This window comes from Patiria miniata, unplaced genomic scaffold, assembly GCF_015706575.1.
Source record: "Patiria miniata isolate m_02_andy unplaced genomic scaffold, ASM1570657v1 HiC_scaffold_3, whole genome shotgun sequence".
Taxonomy (NCBI): domain Eukaryota; kingdom Metazoa; phylum Echinodermata; class Asteroidea; order Valvatida; family Asterinidae; genus Patiria; species Patiria miniata.
Window position 1 is genome coordinate 11181579 of NW_024037069.1, and position 19548 is coordinate 11201126.

Below are 19548 nucleotides of genomic sequence, written 5' to 3' on the forward strand. Positions count from 1 at the left end.
GTTCTGAGAAATTTGCTGTTTTATCTGGTTCCTTGCCAGTAATCATAGTGTCATGCATCCATCGTGTCATAAAGTCTTGAACGCTTGCCAGGTATTTGTAAATGTGCACTTCCTGCGAGATCACCTGCCGATAACCAGCTGGTCTGTGTACTCTGCCATGGGACGGCCGGTCCAGCAGGCTGTTATGAACCTGTCTCTGGAGAGTGTCGGACTGTCCAAGCTGTTTCACTTTCTTCTGGTGATTATGTTTTTCTTCAAAGTCACAGTCTTGGCCAAGAGGACACTTTTGGTTTTGTTTGTTTTTGAGTGAATTGCTTGTCTGACGCAGGTGGTGTAGATCTTTAAACCTTTGCTTACCTCTGAAGTTGTCCATTGTGCTCCCTATTTCACACAAGAGTCTTCAGCAGCCAGTGGAACTTTGGCCCCACAAACTTTAATTTTGTGTCCTGCCCCAACATTTTTGTCTTTGTACAATACAATGTAGGCCTAAAGTTCACAGGACATGTATGTGGTGCAAGATTTTTAAAACTGAAATTGCATTGCAGCGCAAATCCTGTCTGACGTATCATACTTCAGTGCATCATGGTCAACCTCAAGCATATAGGGTCTAAACGGCTTCTTTTTTCAGGCAACCTGTTCGTCAATTTTGATATTTCTATGAATGAGAACGATTTGCTCTTTTCTTTTGGTGGTTCCGCATGTACATTAATCCCTCCCTCTCTGGCTGGCAATTTCAACAAGGCCGGCCCAGCAGTCAAACTAAATCAGGTGGCTGTTTTCAACTGTTGAGTGCTCCCTACCGTTACCTTCATAAAGCAGAATCGACTGGTTGTGATTGTTGAACCCGATATACATGTAGCTATGCTTTGACTGTAGGAGATTGATAAGCCAGCTGTGCCTACCAGTCACCTGGTTTTGTCTGTTGATGGAATTTGACTGTCACAGTGCCTACATGAAATATGATCTGACTGGTGGTGACTAGCCCATGCAAAAGGCATGGCAGGGAACAGGAATGAATTTTTGACTGTCTGTGCTGGATCAAACAAAAGAAGGATTTGAAGGACAGATGATTGACTGCAGTAAATGCAGTTTCTTATTTAAAGTGTACCGTGGTCGACCATAAAGTTGAAAGTGGGTCCTCAAGAGGCACATTAAGCAGGCATCATAATTTTGAATCCTTCTAAATTTAAGCAAACCCAGGGCCATTCCTTGACTGTTTACAGACCCTTGTTCCCATGGGGTCCATTAGTCGTCCCGGATTTCCCAAAGCTTGCCACCCTACACGTGTTTCTACTTCGCTACTTGTCCGGGGCACCCCCTGAAACTAGGATGAAATATTTGCCCAAATATGCAATGTCTGCCTCCTGTTTCCGCCCGAGGTGAAATTAAATGTGATGTTGAAAGTATCGCGGGCCGACCCTTTTTTGACCTTGAACCAGATGTTTTTTTCTTTTATAGGACCTGACCTTTGTTTCCCCTGAAAGATCCCCATTGACCAGATTGCAAACTTTTCCCATTTTGAGAGAGATTTACTGTACCTTATCCGCCAGGATCTTGTGATTTAATGCAAAACCAGGACTACCCTGGTGACCTAGATGACTGGGTGTATTTTAAGACACTGGTTTTTTGCAGGAAAGGAAATAACCATTCACTTTTGTTGAGCTGTGCCTCTCAAAAGGCTTGGGTTGCCAAATGTTGCCATAAATGGTCATTGAGAACTGCAAGAATTTTTTTCCGTGTTCTTTCTTTCCACCAATCTCAAAACAATTTTTTTAAAGGTTTGTCATTTGTCCAGTTCTTGTCAGTCACATTGAGAATCAAGACTGAATTTGGAAAATGTTGCCAACCATACATGTACTTTTTGAAACCTAAAACCTAACACGTTCAGATTTGGGTTTTGAAATTTCATATGACCAAACAAATTAATCAAATTGAAAGATAATTTGTGAGATTGGCCGTGGAGCCAACCGGGAGATGTGTTGATTTGACACCGAATAACCCATCTCTCCCGTGTAACATCCCATTAAAAAAAATCAGTTTCACTTGTTGCCCGATTGGTCGGGGGACTCAGAGGGGTACTCAACTTAACACTTTCTGAATCAGATGGTTTCTTAACCACCCCCCCCCTCCTTTCGTACAAGTTTTCATGCCGACTCCAACATCCCTTTCTGTCACCAGTCCTTACCTCTTTTCCTTACAAACCCAGGTCCCAGTGGAGCACAACATCCTGTGGGTCAGCCTGCTCTCCCTGCTGAGTCAGCGACCGGTTGACCTGCCGACCTGCATTGACCTCAAGGTCGCGGCCACGGTGCTGGGCACCATGGCGGTCCATGTGGGCTCGTCTGAGGTCCAGCTGTGCGGCTGTCGGGTGCTGGAGCCCCTGGCCAAGTTCAGGCCTACGCCGTTACAAAAGGTGAGATTCAGCAATGTTTCTAACAGTGAATGCAAGGCTGTGTATGTGATGTAACAGTGTGTCATTGCTGGCCCAGGCCAAGGAGCACAGCCTACCGAGCTCCACGTCGTCCACACGCGGCAAATCCCCGATCTGATCGCATGCACGCGAAGCCCACAATGTATTCAGGCACTACCCCCATGGCCCATGTAGTCCCATCCCGCGTTCATGTGTATACATGCATGTGCATGTGGGATTCACCTAGGATCGCAGCCTTGTTTATTCTGTAACTTCCGGGTTTTGCAGTTATGTTATATAATAATGACTTCATACCAACGATCTCAAAGCGCTTTGCAATTATTATCCCTGTTCATCAAGTCATGAGACCCATTTTTGAAGCAGCTCGAGATCAGTGCATTCTAGAGGGAATTGTAGTAAAGTGTCTTGCCCAAGAAAACAAGCACCATGTTCCCCGTAAGGGTTCGAACCCACGTACCATTGCATGTGAGTGGAACACTAACCGTTGGATCACAGCACTACACAATGTTAATGATATGAGCTGCTTACGATTGAGCGGGATCTGACTTGCCCTTGATTGGACACGCCACGCTGTTTAAAAAAATTGCTTAGGAAATTTATGTACTAAGTGTGAATTGGCTGAGAACCAGTTACAAGAAAATTACGTTGCATGATAGTTTAGTGGCTTGTTGTCTTTTATTGCTCAACAAGTAATTTCTGTGTGTATGAAATTTCTCATCGACAAATTTCTGTGATAACTAATGGTTAAAGTCTAGGTAAAGTGCCGTGGAGCTGCTAAGCATAAAATATCGTCCAATGTTATGTGCTCAGCATGAAACTCCGAGTACCGTTCATGATCAGTTTGTCTTACAAGTTTGGCTTCTGTGTTTAAGCAAATATGTCTGCTTAGCAATAGCATGAAATTAGCCTCTGATTGCCTATATTTATATGTTTTTTGTCAAATCAATTTTTGTGTGGTGTGTTTCCTTCAATGTACGATTTTTCACTTCATAATTCATTTAATATCTAGCAATTTGTTTATGATACGTTCATAACAATATAGTTAACAAACCGTCTTCAAATGATCTTTAAAGTAACCTTTCAGGAAAATTAGGCTTCACTGCTCATAATTCACAAATGATCCACTGACCTCAACACTCCTTTTTGTCTTCATCCCTCAATCCCAGGCCCCAGTCAGAGAGAGCGGCATACAGGTCCTTCTCAGGACCTTGGAGGCCCACATCAGTGATCCTCCCATCGTCCAAGCCGTCTGTGGGGTGCTAGCCAACGTGACTAGTACCATGGTACAGTTCACCTCATGGGCTATACAACAAGGTATGTAAGTCTGTGTCCCAATTACGCGCCTACGGCTAGCGGTAACACATGTGTCTATGAGAAGTGGCTTGTGCCATTCCATAGGAACATGTTTAATTGATAGCCGTAGCCGAGTTATTCAGACTCAGCCTAGCCATCCTTTCAATCAGTACATCAAGTTATGGACATTCTTTTTCAATTCCTTTGGCTTTTAACAGTAGTGCGCCGATGGCAAATACGAAGACCCAACTGCTTTTTGCACAGTCAGAATAAAAAAAAGTTGTGCTTACTTTGTGCCGTAAGCGCGCGAACACGTGTATGTGATGCTTCGCCATTGGAGCTTTTGAAAGTCGTAAAAAAAGCTGTTTGTGAATGGTTTCACAGCTACAAAATGCTGATACAAACTCTCCTGGGCACACAAATACAACAGGGTTGGAGGGGAAATGGTGTAAATGACTCCTTGGTGTTGGCTGATTTTAAATTTGACTTCCTCCTAACACATATCCACGACAGGAAAATTTTAGGATTTTTAGTCAAACCCCCCCCCCATTTTTTTGGTGCAAATTGAACCAACATTTCTCTGCCTTTTTTTATGGAAGGGACGATTTTCTGTCGGGGGGAAGAATTTAAGAAAATACATAACTGCCACTGAAAAATTATGTGTTTGCTATTAAAGTAGCCCGTGAATGCACGTTTTCTTGTAAAATATAATCTCAGTGTCTCTAGAAAGATGGATAGGTGGTAGCAGGCTTGTAGGTAGGCGATGCCCTCAAAGCCTCTGAAATTGTATTGGTTGTTATTCACCTTGACAAGGGCTGTCCAGTTTGGAATAATATAGTATTCGATTATTCAAAACTGCGTTTGACCGATTATTCAAATATTCAAAACTCGCCAATCTCGTTTACACATGCCAGCTGCCACTAAGTTGTATGCAAAGCGCGTCAGATAAAATTTGCACGCAGCGATCGATGTTATGGGCCACTGGAGTGTTGTGCAGTATGTATTTTACAACTGTCAAGGGTTTTAACCTGCTAAAAGGATGAAAACATTGAAAAAAGTTACTTCCGACAATGAAGAGACGCAAATTTAAGATAAAAATAATATCACAGATGTGTACCTACGTGTTGTTTTTTCTTTCGAAAATTCAAACAGTTAAAAAAGCTATTTGAAGATTCCGTTGATGATCGAATATTCGGTATTTTTGGAACAGCCATAACCTTGACGATGCCAGTTTCCTGTAGATTGATTGGGTCTGTTCTCAAGTGACCTATATTTGTGGACATAGAATTTTTTTAATGAAGTTGACCTGCATCTGAGGTCAACAGGACAGCATCTCCTCATGTGATCCCTGTCTCTATATCCAGTGAGATTATCCAGAGAGTTTCTGGACTGTATTCCTCTCTCCCAAAATCCCCTGTCAACTTTTTGATCAAACTGTTTTCGTGTGAAACGGAGAGCATCTGACTTTCCAAGGCAAAGGCTTGCGTTTTGATCCCTTGGCATTAATCTTACGCTGAGTGGCTCGTGGGTGGACGCTTAACAACAGCTGGGCAATGAGTCAAGACATTTACGGACTATTTTTAAAGACTTCAAAGACATTTAGTAATAAATGCAGGCTGATTGTCTTAAAAAGATCAGTGGCTTGATCAAGTAACGACGCAACTCCAAAGTTGCATTTACGGCCCGCTGATTTTCCGGAATTAACCCTTAGAGTGATTTATTAGGAACCTTCATCACTCTTGCAACATCATTCGGTAAACTGTACACAAAAATTGTAAGACTCTGACTATTGGTGGTATGCCTACCCCCATGTACATGACAAACATAATCAGTATTCACTCCAACAGATTCCAACAAACCCTGGTGTTGGAGTTTGACTGGATGGGGATTGTTAGGGTTCATGGAATTTATCAGTCGAAGTGGAGTTCGGCTTTTGGGAGAAACCGTGTAATGTGTACAAAGAGATGCAAAACATGGGTAATGAAATATTTTCTGCATACATTTTTTTGAATTCAAAGCATAATTTGTACAGGCTTGGGCAGTTTTGTTTACTAAAATTCTTTACCAAAATTGTTTGGCAGAAAACGTTGTCCAGCCATTTTCAGTTGACATCAACTGTAGAAAAATGGAAACGGAAAGCAGAAAACCGATTTCCTTTCTCAGTTTCAAGGTTAAAATGGAATTTAGAATTTCCTGAAATGGAACTCAGGATTTCCTGAAATAGAATTCAAGATTTCCGGAAATGGAAAAAGAAAATGATACGGAAAATCAACAGCCCTAGTTGTGTAGTTGATAGTTGACTTTCCCCATGCACTATACATGTATGAGTCAATTTAAAGGGGGTGGGGTTTAAACTTTCAAATTTTGGGGGGTGATTTGACATGAAATAACTCAAGGGAGAAAAATTAAAATAGGTACATAAAATTATAAATAAAACATATGCTTGTTAATCATGCAAGTTAAAAAAAATCAATTCATATCCCGGAGGGGTTGAAATAGGATATTCTACATTTCCCCTTCTAATTTCTTCAGAGTGGTCAGACTGAATTTACTATCACACATAACATTGAACAGTCATCTTTCAACTGAGAATTAAAATAATTTTTCACCCTGTCAAATGTTACTATTCTTGCCATGTGATCTAAAAACGGGGCTGAGTGCATCTCACTGTGAGTGGCTTTATCAATGTTTCCGCATTTTTTTCTTAAAATAGAAATGAGATTTTTATCTTCTTTACGTTTGAAGGATGTGCTTAATTGATTGAACGACATACTGATACTTCTTGTTTTTACCATAAAATGTTTTTTAGACAATTTTTTTTACATATTTTTAAGGGAATTTGTTAGCCACAAGGCAAAAGGCCTCTCATGTTGGTGGAGCAAAAAAAAGAAGAAAGATGCAATTTCTAAGAGAGATTTAGAAGAAATCTACTCGCACTTTGCTTAAAGGCATATAGGATCATTTATCCCAAAGTAACCTGCCAAATTATCAAAAAGCTTACTTGGATTGTACTAAACACCCCTAGAAATTATTCCGTCTGGCTTGCTGTCATTTAGAAGAAATCGAAATGTAGGTGATTTCCAACGATCAGTCAGTTGACTGATTTTTGGAAATAAAGAGTGCTGTTAAAACATTGTGCTGCTTTCTTGAAAAGTGTAATATCAGCTGAGCTGAAAGTTCAACAGGTTAGGTGTTAAACAGGTTAGGTGTTAAACGGTCTTCTTTGGATTTTGAGTGGTGTTGTCATTGGAAATGAACAAAATGCTTGAATAGAAAATGATCCTATATGCCTTTAAATTGAGATAAATTATATTTAACGGAGAAAGCAGATTCTGGCATAAGAGTTCCACTACACATTGATGTAGTATGAGGGATGAAACTTGCTACAAAAAAAAAGTAAATAAAAAATTGTAATGCTTATAGCACTTTCCATCGTATCAACAATCCCAGAAACGCTTACAATGATTCCTTGTTCCTCAGGCCACGAGACCATGCGGCTGCCAATCTCAGCGCACATTCGGTCCTCTACCCTCACAGGTACCCATTCATACTCCTGGGATGAGAGAGGCAATTGTAGTAAAGTGTCTTGCCCAAGGGTACAAACATCATTATCCTGGCAGGGTTCAAACCAATGTACCATCGTATATATGTACATGAATCAAACGCTGTATTCACTGGACCATGGCATTCTACACATTGCAGCAACTGGAGTTCAGTTTACATGGGGCCACTCAGGATGGCCTCAATTTCTGGAGAGGAGCATTTTATTCTGATAAGTTTTTAAAAATAAAACCTTCATTTTTGCCTTCCACGAATGCCGAGTTGTGGAGGGGGGGAGGATATGGGGGAAGGGTGGGCACGAGGGGGTTTTGGGGCACAGACCTAGAGCAGGGGTGGGGGCAATATACCCCCATGCCCCCTAGTTACGCCAGCCCTGATGTGGTTCATCAGGGTTGTGTATTAAAGTGGTTTTCTTGTCATGGAGAGAATAAGATGTCACCAGTCTTCCCCAGGAGATTATGAATTGAGTTAAAAAGGTCAAGTGCCTTGCCCAAGGACATACAACATGTAGCACACATGGGCAGTGCCTGGATTCGAACCTCTAACCCTCCCACATCATTATTCAAGAAGCCTTACCACTTATATTCAAGTACCCACTCGTCCAAACCATGTTGTTTTGATCCTCGTGATTGTTGAATTCGTGCACATGTAATTCGCAATGCCTGATCCTGTTTTACATAATTCATGAACCTTCTAACCTAGAAACGTGATCAGTCTGAAATCTTTGCAAAATAAAAGTCTAGATTACCGAGAAAAGCTGAAACTATCAATTTGCAAGTGCGCATTATATACAGGATCTTGTATTAAACACCGTTAGTAACTTCCTGTTGATTCCATTGATAGCTCTACGAGAATCTTATGCGTGCAGTATTTTTGAAAGATGCGGCAGTTGTTCCCAAAATAATCCTCGACCACTTTTTTTTTAATCGGAGTGGGATTTAGACTTCAGGAAATTGAGGTTGATAGACAGCTCATGAGTCATAACACAGAATGTTCACTGTTGGGTTGTACAGAATGGCTGTGCGATTGCTAGAAGTACTGTGCAGACTTTATGAGGGGTGTGATTGGGGGTGGGGCAAAAGGAGGGATATTGACAGGTTTTGAAGCAAAATCTACTTTTAAAAGGAAATACATACCTGTTCACCTTCAAAGTTCTGTTGTTGGTCTACCACGCAGTCCATGGCTCCTCACCAGTCTACTTACAAAACTCAATACAGGCATACCACCCCCCCACGTAGCCTTAGATCATCAGACTCCTCCCTTCTTCAAGTTCCTAGATCCCGACACTCTCGGGTGACCACAGCTTCTCTCATGCAGGCCCCACTCTCTGAAACAGTTTACCCCTCTCTATAATTTGTATACTCATTCTATAGCGCCATGAGCGTCACTTAGTGATGGACCTGTTGCGCTTAATAAGATGCCACTATTTTTATTTTGTTAGTCCAAGGGTGACTGTAAAAAGATTGGCCGGGATTTGTTCTGACTAAACGGAGGGATTGTTAGAAAAAAATGCCAAAAAATAAATAAATAAATAAATCAATAAATCAAAAGGATGGACCAAAGGGGATTTTGTCTTCAAATTTGTCCAACATGGTTTTCCTGTGCAAATTGGTCAATTGTCAGCTGTTATTTATTTGTTACATTTTAAAACGAAACGTCAAACTCACTACCTCATGTATAATTATATCTGCATACAAAAAATTGTCCTTATATGGTCCATATGACTTCTGATGCAGAATGTTCTCATTACAATGCAAAAATGTGTGATTTGTTCCATGTAAACTTGGCTAGTCAGACAATAGGACAAGCAGCAATGTTGGGGCGAGCAGCAACCAAAATAGTTTCAGAATCTTCTAGAGTACCACCTATCCACAAATACATGTATTATATGAGATCTGCTGTCGAGTCTAAAGCCAAACGTAGATAAATTTGGTTGTTAAGGGTTGTGATATTCACTTCCAGTTTTCCCTCAATATTTTCAGGAAACCTCACCAACTCACACAACCATGAACTTACTCTTACTTCCTCAACAATTTATTTTTATTTTCCGCCAGGCTACCCAGACGAGGAAGCAGAAAGGCTTGTCATGATGTCCATGGTAATCACAGACTACATCAAGGAGAATGGTCTGGCACTCCTGGACAGGGCTGGCGCAATGTACCGGGATAACACGGGGATCCAGACGGCATTCTTCCGCATCATGGCCTGTTTTGGCTACCACTCTCCTATCCCAAGGTCTGTGCACAGAATGATGATCACAAGTAAAGAATTTCATCATTAGAAAAGACTACCTGTGCTTCCCTGCATGAGTTAAGGGCAATTCCAGCGTTATGTATGTCCGTGACAGAGCTTTTAAGAGCTCAGTGAATAAACCTGCACCCGATTTCATGAAACGCATCGTAACTTATGATGTATCGCAGTGCTGCAAGTCGCGTCATATCCCTATGATGTGTCGCAGCTGCGACGCTTCCTGAGATCCATTTCGCAAAACTGTTTTATATTTTTTATATTTAGTCAGTGTACAGTAAATAGTTGTCAGATATTCAACAAAGAGTCATCAGATCTCCTCCCGAAAAAGTTTTAAAAACGTAAAACAAAATGGCGGACGTATGATGCAATTTTAAAGGAAAACAAGCTCTCAGTGGGCTGTATAGCTAATTTGAAATTTCAACTGCAACATTCTAGGCTAATTCATAATTATTCAATGAATTTTCTATTGACAACTTTACACACATTGTCTCTGTATTATCTCATTTATGTAATGTTTATGGCATAAATCTGGCTTAGAAAAGGACTCTTTTTATTTTGCGATGACCACTAGACACGTTGTGACTTGCAATGTGTTTAAAGCTGTTGTCAAGGAACTTATGACGCGTTCAACACATAACAAGTTTCGTGAAGTGGATCATATGACGCGCCACAAGTTGCGATGTGTTACACGTCCTAACTCGGGTTGCAACACGTCGCAACCTTCGTGAAATCGAGTGCTGAACATGTATTTTTTTTAATCTTATACATCCATCATCTGGTAATGGTCAAGGAGATTACAGACTAGGAGTTTGGGATCATTTCTCTGAATCATTCATTAAATATCATGGTTAATTGGCTCTGCCGCTGACATTACACTGCCTTACATAATGCGGCAATTGCCCTTAAATAAACTCAGATCAGATCAGATCTGCCAACAGCACTTATACAACACGTCAGCTTGATGCGTTGTGCAAAACAAAGGTTTCAGGGTCTCTCCCGACATCACAACGGCGTGACAAACATCGTCAGTGGATATACCCATCGGTGTGGACAAATTATTTCCTTCCTGCCGGCTTTGTGTCCTGTCAGAGCAGATTTGGACGTGACCGCTTCAGTTCAGGCTTGACGCTCGGAAGAAAAGAGATGTGACACTTACATTACTCTGTGACAGGGTGAATCATTATTGTGACACCTCATACATTATTTTTGAGCCAAATGCACTTCTTTCGGTGTCAATTTTGAAACGTATCAGGGAAAGTAAAAGTAGCTACTCTGCACACACAACCACTGATCTCTATATAAAGACTGGATAGCGTATGCCCATATGCTGCACATTTACTTATTTTTGCTTTTTGACCAGTTTGCCCCGGTCTTCCAAAAATGGCCGCCGATATATACGAACGTTCTAGCGTGCGCTGTATCAAGATTTGATGTGCATTTTGTTCACGTACATATTATGATGTTATGATAAGGACAAGTTTTTGTTGTAATTATATTTCCAAATGTTGTTAAAAGTGAACTGCGGCATTCAAAAGGTAAACCACGACATTTGAAAAACTGTGAAGCGTGGTCAGTGGCGGTGGACAAAAGGTAAAGCAGGTGAACCACGATGTTACAAAAGTGAATCACAACTGACAGCAACTTGTCCTTTATAGAACACCAACCGGTCTCCCCAATATGGCTTCGAATGGCTTTCTGCGGTTCTCTGTATGCTATCCAGTCTTTATACAAAGATCAGTGCACGCAACACACAAACTGTCACCCAACTGGTCGGAAATACCAGTGTAGTATCCCAAACAAGATCAGCTCCTAGACTCCCGACAGTAGTGATCGCTAGTGAGATTCAAAAATGTAGCTGGTGGTACCACACTCAAACCTTCATGACAAGCAAATTATTGTACACATTTTATGGGAGGGATATATTCCGTGGAAACGTTTTTTCAAATTTTGAAAATGGAGTGGTTCCTTGATATTGGCCAGTTTAGACTACTCCCTCCGCTTGGCCTCGGGATGTAGCCAAATCGCCCAACACTTCAGTACCAACTGTGATCTGACATTATAACAAATTTCAGCCACTACCATGGCGTCACATAATCGTGTTTCATGTAATGTGGTGCTAATGTCACTACATTGAGATTGTCGATATGATGGAAAGTGCTTTATTATAAGCACGATTATTATTTATTATTTATTTACCTTCAGCCTTGTACATGTATTACTGAAAACAACACTTGTATCATACGTATAAACATGGTGAACTTCAGTTGCCATCTTTTTGCAATTGGCAATCGAAAAACAACCTACTCGCTCGACACTGTGCCTAATGCCATTATGTCGCAGAACAGCAAAGCGTTATTGATCTTTTCTCTCTTTTTCTTTAGTTCTTCAGATTCCAGTCCCAGCTCAGGCCAACGGAAACACAGCATTCTGAAAAGTCCCGATTCACCGCGTATGCCCTGCCCACAGCGTCGTGTCACATTCTCTTATGATCTAGACACGAGAGTGGAATACCAGTACTCCGACTCGGATTCGGATTTCGGTCCAGAGGAGCCCAAACGGCACACAGTTTGCAGCGGCGAGATAGCCCGTGATGGCAAAGGTGAAGGGGTGTTCCTCGATGGCAATCGCAAGAACAGAGCCTTCAAGGGACGCTTGGCGAGCAGGGACGATAAGAAGTTGTCCTTCCCCAATTTTGAGATGGAGGAGGATTATTTGCAGATGTGGCAGCATATTTTAGGGGAGGGGCTGTTCTCCAGCATCTGCTGCGACCTGGCTAAGCTGGAGTGTGACTTTGATGATTTGGGCTCGGGATCACTAAAGAGCAGCAGCAGCAATGAGACGGTGGATCTCCTGGAGCAGCAGGGCAGCGGTGTCGACGCCAGCGGCCATTGCTCTTATTCCAAGCAGACCCTGGACGGTCCCTGCTTCAGCCTCCCAGGAAGGTGCGAGCTCAGATGCGATAAGAGCAGTTTATCCAGGACCCGCTTTGCCACAGTGCCGGGCTTCCGCTACGATTTCTACCAACCCAACTGGCAGGTCCAGGACACAGATTCTGCGATTAAGAATCGCCTCTCGGTTGAGAATGGCTCAGCTCCGCCCAAGACCAAGATAAGACCCATGTCAGAGCCGCCCCCTCACACCAACTTCAACGATGATGACTTGGTGGGTGATGAATCCGACAGCGCTGATGAGAAAACTTTCACAGAGTATTCTGAAATTGACTTAGTCGAGGCTCTTGTCCGTTCGGGTAAAAAGGAGCCTGACACTAGAAAAGATGTTGAAGAAGCTCTCTATGATGAAGTAGATAAGGAAGAGCTTGAGAACAAAGGAAATGAGGAGAAAGAGCACAGCAGAGAGTGCTCAGCTTCTGTAAAGACTCTTGCTGGCGGTTCAGCTAAGGTAAATGAAGACAGCTTTGATTCCAGCAGTGATGTGACCCTTGGCGATCCCTTTAGCTTGGACTCTGACATACTCCCTATTGACAGGTACCTGGAGAACCAGAGCCTTGCTGAAGACATTCTGAGCAGTTTTGGGATCTATGAGAACAACATCATTGGCACTGCTCCTCTCAAACCGGTCCCGAGTGGCCCCTATGGAACGTTTTCCCTCCCGGGGGTCTCCATGGATGCCAGCGAGACCGACGACGTCTTCTTGGATGGTGACACAACTGTCAGCGATACTTACATCAACCACACTGCGATCAAAACAGATGGTGCACAGGCAACAAATGTCTCCAGCGCCCAGCAAGCAACTCAACAAGCATTCTCCAAGGCCTTTGCCACCTTACGTGACACATCCTACATCTTTCGGTCCTCCCTCAACAGCAGCCCAACCAGCTCAATCAGTTCCACCTCCCTCTCCTTTCCAGAGTGGAGTGACCTAGAGGCTCTGAACGAGGAATCTGAATCAGTGGCATCCATGGACTCGGTAACAACCCAGGACACTCCCCCAAACTCCGAGCCAGAGATGAGCGCCTCCTTCCACACCATCCCCAAGCAGCGCAAGCTGAACTTCATGCATCGCTTCTCAGAGCGCAAGACTCAGAACTTCCAACCTCCCCCAAAACCCCGCCGTACATGGTACTACCGCTCCAGTGCTGACGTCCGCAAGAGTCTGGTGAGCTCCTTTGCGCCTGATATTGACGGCATGCTGGGACCTGACGCACATTCTGTCAGCAGGTCCTCGTCCCGCAACAGCAAAAGGGGCATGAGCCTTCTGGCCTTCGGCAAGATGGGAATGAATGTCTCTTGTGACTCTGGTGTGGTGACAGGAGATGATGAAGAACCTCCGACAGGAAGCAGTCAAGAACCGTATCCTGTGGAGCACTTCTACGAAGAGGTCTACATGAGCAAGGCAGAACTTAAGCCAACACTGTATGAGAGGATATCAAAGAAGGGCCATTATGCTGAGGTTAAGAAGGCCAACAAAGTCCAAGTTGCTGAGGATAATAGTTCCGAGGTGAGTTCCTTGTTAACCTTTCTATGAGTCCGCACTTCACAACCGTTAAGTTTGCAAAACTAATTTTGCCCATAGGGTTAGCACCCACATTTCAAATTCTTTTGAGGTAATCTTCTGTGGAGTATGGAGAACACTTCAAATCCCTGCACCACAATTCTTTTGTGTGGTTTAGCTTAGGGGAAGAAGGTAGATCCTGTCACTCTTCACTGCTGTTTGCAGTGCTGTTTTTTGAGCAGTGACTCTCTGTGTGACACAGTTACTTGTAAACTTCACATCCCATCATCTGAAACTGACCTATTGCTCTGATTATTGACTTTGCACTATGTGATTCCAGTCCTATCTTCACTTTGAGCAAGACTGCTGCCATTAAATTGGTATTTACTTCTCCGGGTAATTGCAAATGATCCTGTGTGACTTAAAAACAAATGTGTTCAAATGCGGTTCTGTGGTCCAATGGTTACGGTGTTCGACTCGTGTGCCGTGGTACATGGGTTCGAATCCTGACCTTGGGAACATGGTGCTTGCGCTCCTGAGCAAGGCGCTTTACTTCGTCCTTCGGATGGGACGTGAAGGGTTTGCCCGGTGCTTCTGGCAGTGGCTGCTTAATGTGCTTCAGCACCTTGTAAACCATTATAAAGGTGCTACATAATGGTTCTCATAATTCTCACGTACTTCATTTACCTGTCTCTAATAATAGACATAATTTCCAGCGCCTTGAGAACCTAATTGTTGGTAGATACGTGCGCTATATAGGACTTTGGTATTATTCATCCAATGCTTCAAATCTCTCCCGTTGGCAGGCCACCTACACCGTTTGCACTCTCTGGGTCAACAAGCACTGCGTGGAGGCGTTGGTGACCTTTGACCACCTGACCAAGCAGCTGGTCTCCCCGTACTCCATCCTACCTGCGGTCAGGGAGCTGGAAGGGACTCGCAAGTCCAGCCTGGGCGATGACCTGGAAGAGATGGAGAACGACTACCCTGCCTGGACCAGCATCCTCAATGTCTTGGCAACCGATGAGTAAGTTGCAATGTTGATGTCAAGTCAGTTGTTTTCCCAAGTCCAATATGTAGGCTTGCAAGAACAGTGGGACGTCACCATACCAAACATTGTGATACCGAACATTGGGCTATACTGAATATCATCCTTCACTCCCAATTTTTGTGTACAAAACGTACCCAACGTTGTTATTGAAAAATGTCAACAGAAGAGCGACAAGTGGCTATTATTTTCCCCAAGGAATAGAAGGGGAAAGCTACCCATTGCTGTAGGTAGTAAGCTCAAAACTGTGTAAAAAATAATAAAATAGTCGTCTCGTGTTCAAAGGCGTCTGTCAGTATCTACCAGGGCGTGCAAGGTGAAGTTCTGAAGTGCGCTATTTATTCAAAAGTGAGTACCGGAGCACCCGCAGCTTCAAATCGCTATACCGAACTATCGCTATTATGAACAATTTCTGTGGATCCCACGATGTTCGTTATAGCGGCATTCCACTGTATACAGTTTTCAGTAACAGTTTCCGTTTTTGGTGACAGTTTCAAAGGTTTAATAACTTATCATTCACTCACATTTTCAGATCATAAATCTTGACATTACTTTCAGAAAGAACGTCCAGCCCATTTGCTGCTCCTCCTTGTCGGGCAATTTTTGTGTGTGTGCATGCTCTTGCATCTTCTGTAAGAAGTATTCATTTTCACCAGTAACGAATAACGGCTAATCGATGCAGGCTTTAATGATATTGTCGAATCATTGCACAAGTTTTTGCATACTCTTTTGTGCATACTCTGTGCCAGTCACATGCAAAGTGTGAACCAGTGCAAGCAAGTAGCATACTAGCAGTTTTGGAAAAAAAGTTACCCATTTTTTTCTAGAGCCACAAGGTTTTACTGCTTGATTTATTTTAACCCTAACAGTCCTGAATCCTTCAATTTTAATGTGATTGTTCCAATTTTGTCGCACACCCGACCTTGGTACACGTTGCAATCCGTTCAAGTTCAAAGGGGCATTAGTGTAAGTCCTCAAACCGCTGAATCACTAGCGGATTGGGAAGGGGAAATTTGTAATCTGCTTGGCCATCTCCAAAAGCTCATCTGTTTCAACGTGTAGCACCTGTGTTCAGAACCTATCAAGGGCTGGGAAGGGAGACTCAGGCTCCGCTACGCTTGCATGTGCCATATGCTCCCTGACCTTTAAGGAAGTGCACAGACCGAGGTTGCGACAGACTGACGTCATGTTGGGAACAGTTGACATTTTGTAGGCGTTAACAGCTGGGTGGGTTTGGGGCAAATGTGAAAGCGTGCATGCCTTAATCCACAAGCACGTATTGTATCACATGTACATTGTAGATACTCCTTGTTGAGACCATAATACCATACAATGCTGGGGCCGTTTGGGAGGGTATAGTGGAATCCTGCAACCAGAATTAGAAGCTTTTACTGCGGTGGTGTCACGCTCACGCTCATGCTGCATGCGTTCTTAAAGACGAGGCATGGGCGCATTTTGGTATTCCTATTGGTCGAAGGAACCTGGTGTGCATGTGTTCTACCGGTACCTGAGCATGACTCGCGTGAGCCTTGCGCCACCGCAGAACATGGTTGCCGCCGGATTGGTCTATAGGAAGCAACAGCCAGGGCAGTTTCGGTAGTTTCGGCAGTCCGGGAACTAATAAGTTCACTATTACTGTGCACTCTCGGTGATTACAGATATTATTACTGAAAGAGAGTCATGGCAGATATGATGTAACTGTCGTACTCAAAAAGGTCAAATGTCTCAGTATTTTTGTGAGGGTTTTTCTCAATCCTCCAAAATTTTTCACTTTGCTGAAACCCAGCGGCACGTTCTTTGCACAGAGCCGTGTGAAATATTAGTGACTCGGCGATACCTTCCTTCATCCTACAAGATCCTTCAAAACGTCCCGGTGGATTTTTTCAAAGAATCTTGAAACATTAGGGTTAAAGGTGCATTTATTTCTTCATTTGAAACAACAAAATTGCTCAAAATCTAAGGTGCATAACTAGTAACCTGTGAAAATTTAGAGCTCAGTGACCATACATTTTGAGAAAACAAAGAAAATATTTGCACACGTTGTGGGCCTTGTAACTGAGTTCCATTGCTAAAGCATGTACAAAAAGTGTGCCCATGGGCACACTTTTTTAGAACTGCATTCAATGATTGTTTTCTTCCGAACGATACCATTTCAGGCGGAATAATTTCACGTGGTATTCGGTACCATCCCTATCGTCACTTTGAGAATACTTTTCTCATTAAATCGGTATCTGTTCCGCATTTTTACCAATGTTCCTAAGTACCTTTAACCCCAACCTTCCCAACTCTATCAAAATCTGTTCCTCCTTTGGGGGGATTTTGGCAGACAAGCCATCTTTACCAAGTCCATCCAAATCCACCTATAGAAGTGGTGGTCTTGTGGTGGATTTCAGCGTATTTGGTCCTGAAGCATTATATGAAGCAGGGTCATTGATAGATTTTGGCTGACTTGGTAGGGAGTTAAGGTTAAGGTAAATGTCCACACTGGAATCCTCAGCCATACTAAAACTAACAAAGTCCAAGGCAAGTTCTGTTGGATTATTGCCGAGTGAGCAAGAGAGACTGTCCCTGTTCTAGCATTGTTACATTCTATACGCTTCCCATTCTTGAAAGTTGGCCGCAAGTCATGCAGCTGTATTTAACATTGACATGCTACACTAGTACAGTGGATATCCGTAGCTGTTAACAAAACTCCCACGTTTGCGCACATGAAAGTTCAAGGTCCATTCAACGCTGTGTGACAGGGAAGCCACAACTCACAAAACTCTTATTTTATTCCTTTTACGGATTTCAGCCTTTAATCTCCCAAAGCTGAATCATGGCAGAGGAATAATATCCGACGGCTGCCTCATAGATTTCACTCGCTCACACCTGTCTTTGATTTCGCCCCTTGCGTTCATCATCTGTCTGGGGCGATTTCCGTGGCGTCAAGCTTTCTGGTGAACTTCCAGTTTGTAATCTGACGCTTCTCAGGATCAAACAATTGGCTGAAAGAGTGTTGATAGTGTCACACAAAGACTTTCTGACATCAAACACATCCCATATATTATGTAAAACGATATTTTGCAGACATGGAACAGAGTTAGGAAGCTTGAAGCAAGTTCTCTCCAGCAGTTTTGCCAAAGTTTGAATCAAAGCAGATGGGTTATCATCTGTACAGCAAGCGGTCCATGGAGTTTGTACTTTGTAAACTGTGCAAACTATGTAGTTTTTACAACTGTGTATTTTGTTTAAGGTAATATACCACGTTTTCCAAAATAAAAAAACATGACTACTAAATTATTGTGAAATACCTTACTTGACTGTAAGTGAATAATAGTCTCAAGCATCCTGTGAAATCACGGCACCTGGTGTGCTGTCATTTTCAAGAAAAGTGGAATTTTGTATCAATTTCCAATGATCGTCGGCCGACCACTGTTGGGAAAAAACCTACTTTTTTCAAATACTGCCTCCAATTTACCAAATGTAGTTAGTCCACTTTTTGTTTGCAATTGGTTACACATTCATGAATGGGTGCAAGCCAGCGAGTCTGGTTCCCTGACCTGACGATTTCCCGACGTCTATAAATTGGTCCATTTCGTCTGAAGGTAGGGTCAGGGATCCAGAATTACTTCAACCACAACTTGTTTTTCTTGTTTTTTTTTTCCAACATCTGTGAGGACAAAACTTTTAACTGGTCAGTATAATAATGTGCTATAAAATGCTAACCCCGAAATCCATCCATTTCTAAAAATTACAGCAATGACCTTTAAGTTCCCTGCAATTTACCAGATTCCAACAATTGACTGGTTGGCAGATACTTATTTTAGTATCTTTTTTTGGGGGGGGGGGTTGATTTAATGGTTTCAAATAGTAAAAACAAAGGTCAGTTGTTTCACAAGGTTTAAAAAAAAAAACTTTTCATACAAGAATTCAAAATCCAATTTGAACCATGATGTTATGTCGTGCACAAGACAAAAAAAAAAATTTGAAGGCTCAGCACAAAAAAAGCTGAAACGGTTTGAAGATTCCAGGAGTCAGGAAGTTTTTGTTTACCTACATATCAGTTGGCCAAATTGAAATTTGGAATTTTGATCATAGAAATTGCCTTCAAGCGCTGATTAAAGCACGTATATTTGCAGAGCTATATTTTCTGCTGTTCCAGTAATCTTGTGTGAAAATAATTGTAGCTGAGGTTTTTTGCAAAGGCAGTCACAGTTGTCCTTTTTTTGTTTACCTATGCACACAGGAGTAAATGGACCCTCAGCCTAGCCGCCCAAGTATTGCCGATCATCGACAGGCTTTTCTACACCAAGGATGAAGCCATCATGGACGCCAGCGTTGGTCTGGTTCAGCTCCTCATCAGGAAGTTCGGCCATGAGATTGAGAAACATCACTCAGGAGGTATGGTCTTCTCTGCTGGGTCACTTTTTGCCCTTGCACTTGATTTGAATTGATTTGATTTGGTTTTAAATTTCATGATCTTGCTTGGGTGGGACTCGAACCAACGACCTCAGGTACACATTTATGCGCT

General features: G+C 42.6%; 1 protein-coding gene across 2 annotated transcripts in view; it reads left to right on the forward strand.

Moving 5' to 3' along the window:
- The window catches only part of LOC119737497, a 40731-nt gene that overhangs the window by 16643 nt on the left and 4540 nt on the right, over positions 1-19548 (forward strand). For both annotated transcript variants that reach the window (XM_038211905.1, XM_038211904.1), the window contains exons 5-10: positions 2207-2413; positions 3598-3745; positions 9340-9520; positions 11917-13993; positions 14794-15014; positions 19264-19418. In XM_038211905.1, the coding sequence (XP_038067833.1) occupies positions 2207-2413; positions 3598-3745; positions 9340-9520; positions 11917-13993; positions 14794-15014; positions 19264-19418 (2989 nt within the window). The remainder of the gene's footprint in view (positions 1-2206; positions 2414-3597; positions 3746-9339; positions 9521-11916; positions 13994-14793; positions 15015-19263; positions 19419-19548) is intronic.